At 43.5% G+C, this 16338-nt stretch overlaps 1 protein-coding gene across 1 annotated transcript; it reads left to right on the forward strand.

Moving 5' to 3' along the window:
- Positions 1-3375: 3375 nt before the first annotated feature.
- Positions 3376-5058, forward strand: LOC141027903 (3-ketoacyl-CoA synthase 5-like). Its single transcript, XM_073505509.1, has one exon. It carries the CDS (start codon positions 3419-3421, stop codon positions 4853-4855), a length of 1437 nt encoding a protein of 478 aa, XP_073361610.1. The 5' UTR covers positions 3376-3418; the 3' UTR covers positions 4856-5058.
- Positions 5059-16338: the final 11280 nt, after the last annotated feature.

The raw sequence follows: 16338 nt of genomic DNA on the forward strand, positions 1-16338 counted from the left end.
GTCCTTAACATCCATGCCTTTGCCTTCGTTGCCTCTATGACCCATGTCCTTGTCATCCTTGCCTGTATCACCCAAGTTTTTGCCATCGTTGCCTTTATCATCCATGTCGTTATGCTGCCAGTGAAAATAGATAGTCAATGTTTTACGGATGGATAGCATACGTTACCGAAATTATGCACTACTCTGCTTAAATAATTGTTAATTTTTCATATCGGATTCATGTACCTAACTCAGTCCTTCAAAAGCTGTAAGTAAATATGCCCTGACTAAATCCAGAAATTTGTAATAGATTGTACTAGCTCTAATTGATGATCTCCTAACTAAATCCAAAGTCCATGAGTCCTTCAAATGCCTTGATAGATCCACCCTGATAGATCAATTATCTCCAAACTCCATTCAAAATTATCTCCTAACTAAATCCAAATTATCTCCTAACAAAATCCAAAAGTATGTCCTAACTAAATCAAAATTATCTCCTAACTAAATCCAAAATAAGTCCAAACTCCATACAAAATAATTATCTCCTTACTAAATCCAAAATATCTCGAAACTCAATTGAAAAGTATCTCCTAACTAAATCCAAAATAACTTTCTTTGAATCCAAATCTGCTGACAACTTTCTCATGCCACATAATCCTAACTAAGTCCTTCAATATGTCCTAGCTACATCCGACTTACACTTCCTTTCAATCGTAATCTCGTCACAACTTTCTGAAAACATAAACCCTAATCCTCACATGACATATCCTAAACCCTAACCAAATCCGACCGAAATCTCGTCACAACTTTCTGAAACGATAAACCCTAAACCTCACATGACATATCCTAAACCCGAATCAAATCCGACCCCTATGGTGCTATATGCAGAAGGGACCAGAAAAGATTTGAGATGGCTAGGCACTTACAACGAAGAACCGGCGTGAAAAAGTTGATGCACGTCGATGAGGATGATGTGGCCTCATGGATCGGGGAAGGTGGCGTCCGCTCGGGGAAGGAGTGGATTAGCGGCTCGTCGGAAGATCTGGCGCCGCGACCCGAGTGGGGTGACTTGCGATGGAGGGGGGAGGGGGGAGTAGGAGCAGGAGGGGTAGACACGGCGGGTGCGATCGGCGGCGATCGAGGGTGACGGGGGCGATCGGCGGCGATCGAGGGCGCCGGGGGCGATCGGCGGCGATCGAGGGCGCCGGAGGCGATCGAGGGGGCCCGAGGTTAGGGCTCGAGAGGAGGAGAGAGGACGAACCGATCGAACCGAAATTCAAAAGAGTACGCACGATGATGGGACCTCTATAATGAAGTGCTTTATTGATGTAATTAATTTAATCGAAAAATTTAGGACGAGAATACCCCTGGACCTAATTGGGCCGATTAAAGGTAAAAAAAATTAGGTCGAAAATACCCTTGGGCTAAAAAAGGCCCAGTTATTGTTATCCGTTAGATCGCCCATATAATACACGTGCTCTGGTGTATTATAATGCACCGTAAAATTTCCCAATAAATAACCGGTACCTGATTACCGTAAATTTGAAACATAGTGGCTTTGAAAAGATTCTTTGTTGGATTATATACCAGTTAATGTGCTTTTTGACATCTCAAAAGCAACACTACACTGTCCTATCATGGAGTGTTTCTATGTTTGGACTACAAATTTAGCATTCCACTTAGAAGGCGTCGCATAGCTTAGATGCTTGACCTATGAAATGGCATTGTTGGCAGCCTCCAGCCTGAGTGCTAACAAATTATCGCAACAGTTCAGTCCACAACGAACATGAACATGTCTTCAAACTACATGCCAGTTTTTGCCCTCGAAAAAAGTGGTGTTGTTTGGTTAAAAAGACAAAAATGAGTGGCATAAAAGGCCTTTTTTAGTATCAATTTTGCTTCTTTTTTTCTTCTTACCCAGGGCACCAGACATGTCTTTTGTTCATGAGAAAAATGCAAACTGTGCATGAACATGTTCAATGGCAAAATAAAATAAAATATCTAGACAATTTTAATAGAGCACATACAAAATCTAGACGGTTATTTAGTATAGCAACAAGAGACGTAGACTATGTCAATAAATTAATATTTTTATGGCAAAAAATTAACAATTTGTTTACTTTACAAATCTTGCATGGCACCATTTATATCCAAGTAAGCAATCACTCACATCATGATATACACTTCAAAAAAATAATCAATCGGAAAAGTATCCAAAGTTCTCTTTGGTTGGACACCCCTATCAGTGCCAAAGGAAGACCTGGCAGTTATCGAAACAACCCTAGCAACATGGCACAAGAAAAAGAGGTGCTAAGACGACTCAACCTTATCACAAAAGGAACAAGTGGGATTATTGTCCATCTTATTTTGTGCATCGCATCTTTGGTTAAAACATCATCCTGGCTACCATTTCGCTACTTTCTCTGCCATGTCATGGTTAGGGCTTGTACAATGGGAGATGTTTAGGGAGGTGCTTAGAAAAATAAACCAGATTTTTTCTGAAGCACCGGTGCCAATTTCTATAGGAGAGACGCTTAGTTAAACGTCTACCCTGTATAAATAAGCACCGGTGCTTAAGGAAATTCTGGTTTATTTCGCTAAGCACCTCCCATTGTACCATGCCTTACGGTGCTCGGCTCCTGGGGCGTACTATGCAACCACCCCCGCACTCAAGGTTTAACATTTCACAACCAGTCAACCACCCTGCAATTTGCCCCATTTCCTCTCCAGCTCTTCAAGAAAATTTTAGGTCCAACTGAAGAACCAACCTGTAACTGGATGATGGCGACGCGCCTTCGGCTCGCTTCAATATTTGTAGTCGTCGCTAGGTGGTCTATGGATCTGGATGTAATCTCTATTATTTCTAGTATTCGTTGTACTGCCATGATTGAAGATGAATAGATCAAAAAGTTTCTCGCAAAAAAAGACTGAATGGTTCGTAGGTTGGTTGTACCCCTAGCCTACCAGGGATGAAACTTCAGGTTTGACACATGTACGTGTATCTTGTAAAGCGGACTATTCTTTCAATGAAAGGCGATGGTCTCATTGCTAACGAGGTGCCTATGATGACTTCATCAATCACAATACCCGTTGACTAAACCTCTATGGGGAGCTTATAAGGGTATGGTTTACGTGTGTGCGTTTATGAGATTGAGTGTATGTGTGTACATGTGAGCGTTTTGTTTCTAAAAAAGATCAGGTCCAAAAGAGCGCAAAATCAATCATTGCCTCTGTAGCCTGCCGAGCAGCAACATCATCGCCATGAGCTGACAGTGACGGCTGCAAGTGCTACGTTTGCGTTAATCAGCCATCAGTTCACTGCTACCGGTGACTACAATTAATGCTTTGTTTGTACTACTATATAAGTGGAAGCACTAAACGAACCAAATCAAGACACACTAACCCTAGTAGCTCGTGAAGGAAGAGAAAAAAAAGCAGCATGAGGTCGTCGGTCCAGGCCCAGCCCATGCGGCTCAAGCTCAAGGCCGTGTACCAGCTGATCGTGGACAACTTCCTCGCCGCTTCATGTGCCGTCGTCCTGCTGCGGCTCGGCCCGGCGGAGATCATCAGCTGGCTCCGACCAGCGCACCTGTTCTCTGCTGCGGCAGCAGCCGCCGTGTACCTAATGCTCCGCCCGCGCGCGGTGTACCTGATCGACTACGCCTGCTTCGACACCTCGCCGCTCGCCCGCGTCCCCATGGCCTCATTCATCGAGCACACCAAGCATACGCCCACCATCAGCGAGCGCAGCGTCCGGTTCATGTCCCGGCTGCTGGCGCGCTCGGGGCTCGGGGAGCAGACCTGCCTGCCGGAGGCGCACCACTGCGTCCCGACGCACGAGTGCTGCACCCTCGACAACGCCCGCGCCGAGTTCGAGCTCGTCGTCTTCTCGGCCATCGACGACCTGCTCGCCAAGACCGGCGTCGCCCCAGACGCGATCGGCGTGCTCGTCCTCAACTGCAGCCTCTTCTGCCCCACGCCGTCCTTGGTCGACATCATCGTGAACAAGTACAACCTGCGCTGCGACATCCGTAGCGTGAACCTCTCCGGCATGGGGTGCAGCGCGGGGCTCATCTCCGTGGGGCTCGCCAATAACCTCCTGCAGGTTGTTCCCCGGGGGTCCCACGCGCTGGTCGTCTCCACGGAGACCATCACGCCGAACTACTACGTCGGCAACGAGCGCGCGATGCTCCTGCCAAACTGCCTGTTCCGCGTCGGCGGGGTGGCGGCGCTGCTGTCGACGTCCCCCGCGAACGCCCGGTTCCGCCTGAGGCACGTCGTGCGCACCTTCACCGGCGCGAACGACGACGAGGCTTACCGCTGCGTGTTCCAGGAGGAGGACGACCAGGGGAATGTCGGGATCAACCTCAGCAAGAACCTGATGGCCATCGCCGGGAATTCACTCCAGGCCAACATCACCGAGATCGCGCCGCTCGTCCTGCCTTTCTCCGAGCAGCTCCTCTTCGCCATCTCCTTTGTTGCATGTAAGGTGCTTCGCGCACGTGTCAAGCCCTACATCCCAGACTTCTCCATGGCATTCAAGCACTTGTGTATTCACGCGGGGGGCCGTGCGGTCATCGACGAGCTGCAGACGAGGCTCCGCCTCTCGGACGAGCAGGTGGAGGCGTCGCGGATGACGCTGCACCGGTTCGGAAACACGTCTAGTAGCTCGCTGTGGTACGAGCTGGCGTACGTGGAGGCCAAAGGACGGATGCGTAAGGGCCACCGTGTTTGGATGATCGGCTTCGGCTCAGGGTTCAAGTGCAACAGCGTGGTGTGGGAGTGCATCCAGCCTGCTGCCCGCAACACCCATGGGCCGTGGACCACGTCCATCCATAGATATCCAGTGGACATTCCCGAAGTTCTAAGCCATTAGCTTACTATCTTTACAGAATAAACCCAACCCAGAAGGAATGGTTTTCGTACTATGCGTGGGATTTATCGTGCATGACTGAATGCATCCATCGCCTGTCGCTGCTGCTTTGAGACTCTTACCACATTTTCTGTTTTGTGATCAAAATTTGTTCTGTTTGTAACTATTAAGTGATATTTCATTGTGTTTTTTTTATTGTTTCGAAATGTATCCGGTGGAGTACTAAACCACTTATACAAACGTGCTAAACCACTAGCTTACTATCCTATACATAATAAACACAACCCAGACGGTGCTATAAACATTAAGAATGAACACAGCCGGTCGTGTAGTCCTAACAAATATACCATCACAGAAGGTCTCTTTTATCATTCGCTCTTGCTATGTGATGTATTGCGCCACTTGGATTTCATACTTCATATGGTGTGCGATGGCGGATTTTCTTGCATGCATGATACAACTTTTTGTTGGAGATATTAATTAGTGATTCATTCTAGCTAGTACAAGCAAATTAAGACTTGTTATTGAGCGCATGATAATCCGGGACTGGTAAAACATGGGTGCCCAATTTGCTTTTCCGTGCTCCGCCTTAGTGCCCTTATGAAGGCGGCGGGGAGTCCTTAGCCTTTGAACCAAACTCTAGGGAACGCTCAATTGCCTGACGTCTCAACTGCAATGGTGAACTCAGTGACATACACTGAAATGGATTGCATCTATTGTTCCAAACAAGGCTGATATTAGCATAAAAGCCCTTCCATGCAATTTCTTGCTTCGCTCTCATGTTCTTTTGTTTAAACAATATTGTTTCTATTTTGAACTTTATGTCGTAATTTGCTCAGTCAAACATCACTGAAAGCTCATTAATCGTACTGGACTGAACTATCTGGTACTGGTGACTGGTTGACCCTCATAACTTCTGTAGTTATTCTGCCCGAGGTCGTTTTGAATTACTCCCTCCGTCCCAAAATTCTTGTCTTAAATTTGTCTAGATACGGATGTATGTAACACTAAAACGTAACTAGATACATCCGCATTTAAACAAATCTAAGACAAGAATTTTGTGACGGAGGGAGTACTAATTTTTACAGAAAATTTAACAGTACATAATACTATCAGTTGGGTAAGATGATGAGGTGCTTTGGCCTTACAGTCTGAAGTTGCTCTTGCAAGCCTGCTGCTTCTGATCTTTAGGCATGTGCCTGAGCTGGACTTTCTAGTTCCTCGCATATTATGAAATAAAAGGGTTTTAAAATTAAAACCAGTACCATATGCTCACCTCTTTACCCCAAAGTCTATAATTTCTCATTCACATATTGAACATATGAACATAAGAGGAACAGTATAGCTGACCGAACTCGCTTCCTGTCCTTTATCTATATCATCACCATGCAACGAAACAAACAACATTGTAAAATTTATGTACCCAAAATTCAGAATGCAGCACCACTACGCAGCTTCCAATACTCTATCCAGAAATGTTCCGCAAGTTGTGTGCACGATAAGAAAATTATGATATAGATGATGCATACACTTATAAAGCCATGAAACTGCAACTAAACTGGCAATGTGTATGTGACGCGTACAATTACATTTCAGCAGTAATCAGATGTCATGGGTCCTTAAACAATGGACAAAATATATAAAGCTAGGGTCAAACTAGATTTTCATGGCATGGTCCAAAATTGGCCATGCTCGCAAGTGTTGAACTAGAGATCATGAAAAACAAATCAAAAATTAGTCTCGGGGTAAGGCAAGGTACCAAACGGAGTTTTGTTGTAAACTTGTTATAAATATAATTGATCAAAACACAATTATTACAATAATTATATTTTGGGTTTTATTAAAACATCTCTAGAATTACATAAATGTCGGGGCTATATTTTTTTGCACACAGGTTTACACTTATCTTATGAGCTTTCAATTGTTTCAATGATCTTCAATATTTCATCAACTACCCCTTCAATTTGGCCCATTTGTACTCTAGCTTGTCAAGAAAAAAGCAGGTCCTAAGGGCGAAAAATCAATCACTGCGTCTGTTTTCTTCTTCAACATCAGAGTTTAATTAAAGATGTACCCGGCCAAGCATCACTTCAACATCAGAGTTTAATTAAAGATGTACCCGCCAAGCATCAACAACATTGTCATGAGCAAACAATGACAACCATGAGTGCTATGTTTGCATTAATTACCCATCAATTCGCTGCTAACCAGAATCATCAAACGCGAAACGCCTACAACACGGTACTACAAATTATTGCTTTGTTTGCACCAGAAAAGGCGATGAGCCCCGCTGCGGTAGAACCCTTTACTAAATGTATAAAGGACAATATGGACATTTTTCAAATCATACCCGCTTTCGTGTGTATGGTGTGTCGCCTGTTGTACACCATGCACGAGGAGTAGCGTCATACAAACAGCCGCAAACCCGACCCCCCCCCCCCCCCCTCCCCGCGCCGTCCTCCTCCCGACCTCTTGATTTACTTCCACCCGATGTAACCTACTAGGACAGCTCTCTTGTTGTGTCTAATTACTTATTTTATTCTTCTTCTTGTGCATCTTCTCAGTCTGTTTTTTTTGTTCTGCTTGGCCTTTTAATTCTTCGATTTTATTTGTTTTCTATTTTTCTTTGTTTCTTCTTATTTTTCTATTTTCTTTTTAATTTTCAAATTCGTGAACTTTTTTCAGATCCGTGAACTTATTTTTTAATTCATGATTTTTTTTCAAATGAATAAATTATTTCAATTAGGCAAACCTTATCAAATTTGTGAACTTTTTTCAAACGGTGATGTTTTTTCAATTCCGCAAAGATTTGTCAACTTCATGAATTTTTCATCAAGTTCATGTACTTTTTTCAATTTTTCGACCTTTTTTGTCACATTTGTGTATTTGTCTCAAATGAATGAACTTTTTTAAAACTTCTGAACTTTTCTTTAATCTATGAATTTTAAAAATAAAAATAAAAACCAGCAACCGTGTAACCAGACTGCCCTAGTATATAGCCAAGCTTCCTGCCTCCTTGCGTGTAACCAGACGAGGTGGGTCTAAAACCACGAACGATAGTGTGTTGCCTATAGGTACGTACATGCTGGTTCTAACAAGAGGCCCAAAATAAATTTATGCCTTGCATGCAAGTGATCACCTTGGCCCATGGAACTGACGTCCCTGCCGCATAGGCACAGTGTCACTACATCTGGCAGAAATTCTCCAACACCAACACAAAAAACAAATTTTTTGTATTTTTGTTTCGGTATATGTTCGGTGTTTGATTTGTCGTTTTATACCCACCCCTAGGTCCAAAGAGGGAAAAAATCGCGAAACTGAAAAATGTTCATCGATTTGAAAAAGAGTTCAAAAATTAGGGAAAAAAAGGTTTGTGAAATTTTAAAAAGTTCATCAATGAAAAATATTCACTGATTTGATAGAAAAGTTCATGAATTAAATACTCTTTCCACACAAGGCTGCCCGACTGGTCCGGTCCATTGTCGCGCACGCAAACAAGGGACACGTAAAATAATAGTTTTAAGTTCTCATCTAATTATGATTTTTAAATACTTTTTTCTTCAAACCTAGCATGGATGCCTACCATGGGCATGCTCACATGCCGACAAAAGTTGAGATCATTTCATGAATGTGCAAAAAACACCATGTTCAATGGAGGGTGTTGGGGTAGAGGCCAGAAGGCTCCGTCTGAGAGGACGCTGTTTCTCGACATCCTTGAAATGGCCCCAAATTTTCTCCGTGGCCTTGTTTGACCAATTCAAGGCACCATGCCAAGTTGTTATGGTTTTTGACAAATTTTGCATTTTCTGGAGTTTTCTCAATAAAAAAAGACCCTTAAATGACCAAATGTCTTGCAACTTGCATACGGAGTCGGGAATCATTCAAACCTGACATGGATGCCTACCATGGGCATGCCACTTTCTTGCAAAAGTTGCGGTCACTTGAAGAATGTCCAAAAATAGACCGTGTTCACATGGCCTTCTCAATGCTCTATTATTCTTGTCTCTCTTCTCTACACAGGCAAATGTGCCATATCATCGAGTCTATAGCCCCTTATTATATTTCTATACTTGCTATATTAGATAACCCATAAATCGCCTGCGTTTTGCGAAAACACAGGCGACTATGTTTTAGGAAATACAAAGAAATTATTCTATAAAGATCAGCCAATCCACATTTTTTGCCGAAACACGTGGGACTATAATTAGCTAATCAAGAAATGTATTCTACATTATGGTTGAATTCTGTATAAATGATGTCACCTCTAATAACAATGTTATTTTTATGTTAGGACGATAAACTATCAATATCAGTGTCCCCCGTATCAGAATTTACAGCTTTGAACAAAACACAAACACGTGATGACAAATCAAGCAACCGACCATGTTCATCAATATCGACCAATAGAGAGACTGCACATGTTTCCTTCCCTTTTTTCCTAAAAAAAGAAACATGCACGAGTCTGAGAGCAAAAATTAGGGGATCCACAAACACATGCGACGGCAGCAGGCCTCAAATCAACTGCGTTTTTGCAGGCGGCTGTGTTATAGCAAATCTACAAAAATATTGTACAAAGATTAGGTGGTCCAAAAAATAGACTGCATTTTTGCCAAAATGCAGGAGACTTGTGTTCAGTTAACCCAAAAACCATTCTGCATTATGGTCGTTTTCGATGGAAATAGTTGGTGTCACCTCTGATAACAACAGTGCTAGTGATATATAATTATTTTGGGATGGTGGGCCATCAATATCATTGTTTTCATAACCAAATTGACAACTTTGAATAGAACAGGCACGTGATGGCAAATTAAGCAAAAGAGCATGTTCATCGATACTGACCAAAAGAAATACTGCACGTGTTTATTTATTTTTTCTAGAAAATAGGAACTTAAACTAGTCTCGGAGCAAAGATCAAGATGTACATATATTGACGCGTTTTTGCCAAGACACATGCCACTGCGGTGGTCCTCAAATTAACTCTTTTTTTTTTGCGAAAATGCAGGCCAAGTTGTTTTAGCAAATCTAGAAAATGGTCCAATCGCACACAAAAGAAGGTATAAATTCAAAAACGTGGTACACCAAAAATTGGAATTTGTCGAAACAGTCTTTCACCCCACCCCTCCCCCTTTATAGATATATAGGTAAAGTACCAACAGCCAAACTAATACATGTTGATGAGGAAATCCTCTTCCACAGCAAGTCAAAAAGAAAAAGAAAAACGTCTGAGACAGTAGCAAGAACGCCACCAACTCAAAGCCAAGCAAAAAAACTGTACAAACCATACTCAACACTTTTTTTTGCACAAACAAAAAATCAAAAACAAAATAAAAAAATGTGAAAACTTTGCAAAATCAAATACGATCGAAATTTGTAGGTGCTTACAAGTTTTCATGTCAAAAAACCATTCGAGGAGCTCTACACACGAAAAAGATTTCATTTTTTTTTGTATTTCCTATGTTTGGCAAAAACGTAATTGATTTCTCGATTATCTAATATAGAAATTAGGGAAATATAATAAGAGGCTATATACTCCATGATATGGCACCTTTGCCTATGTAGACGAGAGAGGTAATAAAGAACATAAAGCATCGAGAAGGCCATATAATACATCTCCTTCCGGTTAATTAAGCAAATGCACGCGGCGGCCGCCTCCGGGAGACAAGGCCCCTGTGAATGAACACTTTGCTTCGGGAATCATGCCACCAATAGAGGGTCGAGAATACCATGCAATACCAACCCTAGTGCAACTAACCCCATAAAAAACTGTAATGCGATTAATGGAAAGTGTCTCTAAGAGTCAATTAACATGCAAGTTGTATGGTGGAAGACTTTGGTACTCCCTCCGTCCAAATATTCAAGGCCAATTCCTCAATGAAAATACGAGGCCTAGTAGTATGCTTTTCGAGGTTGACTTTGACAACCTGTTAGAGCAATAATATATGATGTGTTTGTTACAAAAAGTATACCATCAGATTCATATCTGAAAGGAGTTTTTAATGATATATTTTTCACATCATACATCCTCAAGAAAAACACATTAGGCCTTATATACTTCGATGAAGGGAGTACACAAAGTTGCAAAAATGCAATTAACCAGTCTACACACTTAGTAAGCAGGTACAAAATAGTCCAAATCACTCCGAACCAGCCATAATACATTGTTTCACACAATCCCCGTCGAGCTTTACTTTTTCATAAATAGGTCCTCAATCAATCCATTTGAATATTTCCTCATGTGCACCCACCATTGTTTATATACTCTGCGCCCGCCCATGATGGCTAGCATTTAGCGAAATGCATTGTGTTAATTGCAGCAGGTAGCTAGCATGCTGGCAGTACTGCCTAATATTGCAGTTGGCGATAGGTTCTGATATTTTTTATTATGCAAACCAGGCAATCATTTCGCGGAAGGTGCTCTTTTATGCACTAGCTGGAGCACCTTCATTTGGCGGGAGCCAAATACTCATATTTGGTAAATTGGGCAAGATTTGGCAGAAGCTACAGAAGCACTATGATTAGGAGCCTTCCGCCATACTAACAACTAATAATTTTTTTTAAGTTAATAGAGCCGAATATTTACTATATAGGGTTGGATGGCCGGCTCCGGCATCACTATCTGCGGACTAGTCCTCCCGGTCCGTAGACGGATGTGGTGTCCGGTTTGGACGTAAGCGTTGGAGATGCCCTAACATCAACAACTACATACAAGTTGTATCTAATTCGTGTCAAATTACACCGTTGTGAAAATTTACACTGCTATATGCGTATTCTTGCATATTATGAGATAGTGCAAGTTCTATGCAATTTGTGCACAAATGTTTTGTCATGATATACTTTAAGTTTTCTTTCTTCATTTTCTTTCCTCTTTATGCTAGTACCGGTGCAAGTAATTCATTCTTTCCTATAACTATTTTTAAATCAGTTTTTTACAACCGCAAATTTTTTTTTTGCTTTTGTTTTGGTATATGGCTCTTTTTTTTTCTTTCTTTTTTTTGAAAATGGAGGCGTGCCCCCGGCCTCTGCATCATGAAGATGCATGCAGCCATCTTATTAAATAATCCACGAAGTAATATCGACGTCCTTGATTTATTCTTCGTTAAAAATGCTTCTTTTTTGGTCTTTTTTAGTTTTGTATTTTTTTATTTTTTCTTCTGCAATCGAGTGAGTGTCAAAGTGGTATAATTTACAGCTTATACTACTCATTAATTGATGCTATTACAATTTACGGAAGATCAGATCACAATGGTAGCCTGGTTTAAGCTGGCAAAGTGCACGGAGAGGCGTGGGCTACACGGTGACAAAGTAAGATCATCTACAACCGGACGCCTCAAACCCGTCTCATGCGCCCGGACAGGCCGCCAGGTCACCGTCCGGTCGCAAAATTTTGACCCAGACGGGCGCCTTGAATGGGACTCAAACGCTTGGCCTGACCGGCACCCCTCATATCCAGCCCAAATATGGGGCGGATATGGGGTACCCGGGCGCGCTCGGGCACGCCAGCCACGTTGGACCCCGGCCTACGCTAGCCCACCCGATCCCACATATATTCCTCCCTATCCGCTCGCCAGACCAAACCGTAGCCACTTTCCTCCACTCACCTCCTTCACCCAAGCTCACCCCCGGCACCGGCCGGCAGTCTCCGGCATGGCGGGCAGTGGATCCGAGTCCTTCACCTCCAGATCAGTCGACCCCGAGCTCATCCCACGCGGCCTAGAAGAGGAGATGGCCGTCCGGCTTGCGCTCCGCCGCTCCTGGGAGGAGGCCCATGCACGGTAGAACTCGGACTCCTTCCGTCGGGAATCCATTGCTTCCGCCCAAATGGCGCATGGATCCGGCACTAGGGCAGCCGTCGCTGCCTCACAAGAGGGGGTGCAGTCCGTCTGGCGTCCAAACACGGTGGCGAACGCGCAACCCCTCCGTTGGAGTGCCGAGTCCATGGACGCACCGTGCGCTGCAGCGGGCGCGGGATGCGGCGGCAGCGCTCGCGGCGGTGGACGTCGGCAAGGCGGAGTTGCATTCTCCGGCGCCCCGTACGGTGCACCAGTTTAGGCGCCGCAACCGCGTCGTGGTGGACGCCGCCGGCTCGTCCTAGGACAGATCCATCATCGGTCTGACGTCCACCGGCACCCAACGGGTTACGGGCTCCGACGAGGAAGAGTGGGGCATGGGAGACGGCGACGCCTTGAGTCCCGTGAGCCGGCTCGTGTCCCATGCCCTACTCTACCTTACCGGCGACCGGGCCAACACTCCGGGTAGCGCAGCCGGCTGCCGGACATGGCCAGGGCGACCGGAAGAGCTCTGCTTAAAGATCGCTACGTTGCATATAATAATATGGATTTGAGGTTTCTAATTTAATGTATCCGAATGTGGATTGCATTATTTGAGGCGTGACCGGTGCGTGTCCGGACGTTTGAGTGGCCAGATTTGTAAAGTCCGGCTGTACATGCTCTGAAGGGGGAAATGTTCGTGGACGTGAGCCATAGCTGGTCCCCACGCGGCCACCACGCACACCGCGTGAACTTGGAACCGGCGCTGTTGAGGACCACTGAGCACTGCTACTGTGATTGACGCCGTTGCTGTCTGGTTGCCCAACCACCCATCGAGCTGGGAAGCACAACCGGCGATATCGATGAAACATGCATGCGCTAGGTTTCCGTTTCTTTAGGGGCCAAAAATATGTAATCAGAAACCAAAGCGTCGAACTTTGAAAACTTTCTTTAGGGGCAAACAATTAGAACATTTTATAAAGTGCGAGAAAATGTATGGGCCAATTATCACAAATCTTTATACAATGTATAATAATATTCGTGTGATTCAAAAAAAATCCTACATTCAAAAAAATATAACATTTCAAGAATGTTCACGAGTTTCAAAAAATGCGTTTGTGATACTTTCAAAAAAATGGTTGTACAATGTAAAAAAAAATGTGTGTTGTAAAAAAATGTGCCATAGCCTTAACAGAATATACGTGGCGTGTGTTTAAAAAAAGTTTATGCAAATTTAAAAATGTTGAACCATGTAAAATAGTGTTCGTGTAGTTTTATAAATTGTTAATTGTCATTAAGAAATTGTAAAACATGTATGTGGAAAAATATTACCATGTATTCAAAACAGTTTTGAAAACATTTAATTTAAAAATGTCCATAATGTATTTGAAAATATCAAAAGTTTATCAAAAATACTTAACGTGTGCGTAAAAAATGTACATTGGGTACTGATTAAAATTAGACATGTATAAAAATGAAAAATGAAAAGAAAACATAAAAGAAAAAAGTAAGAAAAAACAGATTAGTGCGCGCGCGAGAGCGCCTGCGCTACTGGGCCGGCCCAATTTAGGAAATACCGGCTAAGTCCTCTCGAGGTTTAAAATAGACCGGGATTAGGGAGTTTGGGGTGCTGATTTCAGGGATTGAGAGTTCGGGGTTTGATTTAGCTTTCGCCTACGAATTCAAGGTTTAATTTGGACTTTTTCCTTTTTTTAACGAAAGCAACCATAGTGTGGACATGTAGAATACTTCACCAGATTTTCCAAACATAGTCTTCTCCTGCATTTTTCTCAAAAAGGTAGTCTGTTTTTTTGACCGCCTGATCTTGCTTCGGGGAGATTCAAAACTCTGTCGCATTGACCACGTGATACAACATATATAACCAGATCACTAGACTTTATTTTGTGTAGATATATCAAAAGTTTGGTTATTTGGTTTTGTAAAGGTTTTGATTATTTGTTTAGCTTTTTATATACTTTATTTTGGTTTTCTATTTTGTATATCGCAAAGGGTTTTGGTTATTTGATTTGGTGTTGCTTATATACTTTTTAGGTGGGATGGTAAAAGTCACCAACAAGTCGTTTGGTGTATTGGACCCCCCCTTCCTTCCCTGTGTTGCCCTCCTCTGGCGACATAGGGAACCCAAGCCGCCGCCTTCTGTACAGCCCCTCCTCCCTCTCTTATCACGCCGCCGCCACCTGAGGGGCCGCCAACAAAGTGGGGTCGGCTCCAGGGGCTCCAGTGAAGGTGGCGGCGAGGCTTGTTGTTTTTTAGTGGTGGCCCTCGGGGCAGGGCGTGCGGGGACACAATACTGCCAGTGCCACACAACGAAAAGGCAGGGCGTGCGGGGACGCTAGGTTGCTCCGGTGCGACGCTCGGGCAGTGGCATGGGCACATAGACCCTCCCTTGGCCGGCGTGGCCGGGGCGGGCAGGGGACATACCGTTGAGGGTTGCTTCATTGGATTCCTATCTTTTATACGTGACCTCATTGTCACCATTCTCAATACTTGTTGTCCGCTGGCAGGATCGGCGCTCTACCTACCTGATACGTCTCCAACGTATCTATAATTTTTGATTGTTCCATGCTTTTATATCACCCATCATGGATGTTTTATATGGATTATTATGCTATTTTATATCATTTTTGGGACTAACCTATTAACCTAGTGCCTAGTGCCAGTTGCTGTTTTTTTCCTTATTTTTGTCTTTTACAGAAAATCAATACCAAACAGATTACAAACGGAACGAAACTTTTTGACCATTTTTCTTGGACAAGAAGACACCCGGGAAGCTTCAAGAGGAGGCCAGAAGGCCCATGGGTGAGCCACAAGCTCACCAGGCGCGCCCTATGAGCTTGTGGGCCCCCGTGGCTCTTCTAACCCTAATTTTTGCTCTATAAATTCTCAAATACTCCCCGAAGACCATAGGGCACACCAAAAATACTTTTGCGCCGCCACAAGCATCTGACCTCGTGAGATCCGATCTTGGGGCCTTCTCCAGTACTCTTTCAGAGGGGGATTCGATCACGGAGGGCCTCTACATCAACCTTGCTGCCCTACCGATGATGTGTGAGTAGTTTACCACAGACCTATGGGTCCATAGCTAGATGGCTTCTTCGCTCTCTTTGATCTTCAATAAAATGTTCTCCTCGATGTTCTTGGAGATCTATTCGATGTAATCTTCTTTTGTGGTGTGTTTGTTGAGATCCGATGAATTGTGAGTTTATAACCAGATTATCTATGAATAATATTGGAGTCTTCTCTGAACTCTTTGATGCATGATTAAGATAGATTTGTATTTCTCTTCGATCTATTGATTTGGTTTGGCCGACTAGATTGATTTTTCTTGCAATGGGAGAGGTGCTTTGTGATGGGTTCAATCTTGCGGTGTCCTCACCCAGTGACAGAAGGGGTAGCGAGGCACGTATTTGTATTGTTTCCATTAAGGACAAAAAGATGGGATTTATTTCATATTTATTAGATCTATCCCTCTACATCATTTCATTTTGCTTAAGGCGTTACTCCGTTCTTGTTAACTTAATACACTAGAGGCATGCTGGATACCGGTCGATGTGTGGAGTAATAGTAGTAGACCCAGGCAGGAGTCGGTCTACTTGTCACGGACGTGATGCCTATATTCATGATCACTTCCTTAGATATTGTCATGATTATTCGCTTTTCTATCAATTGCTCAACAGTAGTTTGTTTACCCACAAAATG

The sequence above is a fragment of the Aegilops tauschii genome, chromosome 7 (genome assembly GCF_002575655.3).
Source record: "Aegilops tauschii subsp. strangulata cultivar AL8/78 chromosome 7, Aet v6.0, whole genome shotgun sequence".
NCBI lineage: Eukaryota > Viridiplantae > Streptophyta > Magnoliopsida > Poales > Poaceae > Aegilops > Aegilops tauschii.

Excerpts from the sequence above, each read along its gene's own strand:
- LOC141027903 (XM_073505509.1), top strand. The coding sequence starts at position 3,419 with ATGAGGTCGTCGGTCCAGGCCCAGCCCATGCGGCTCAAGCTCAAGGCC.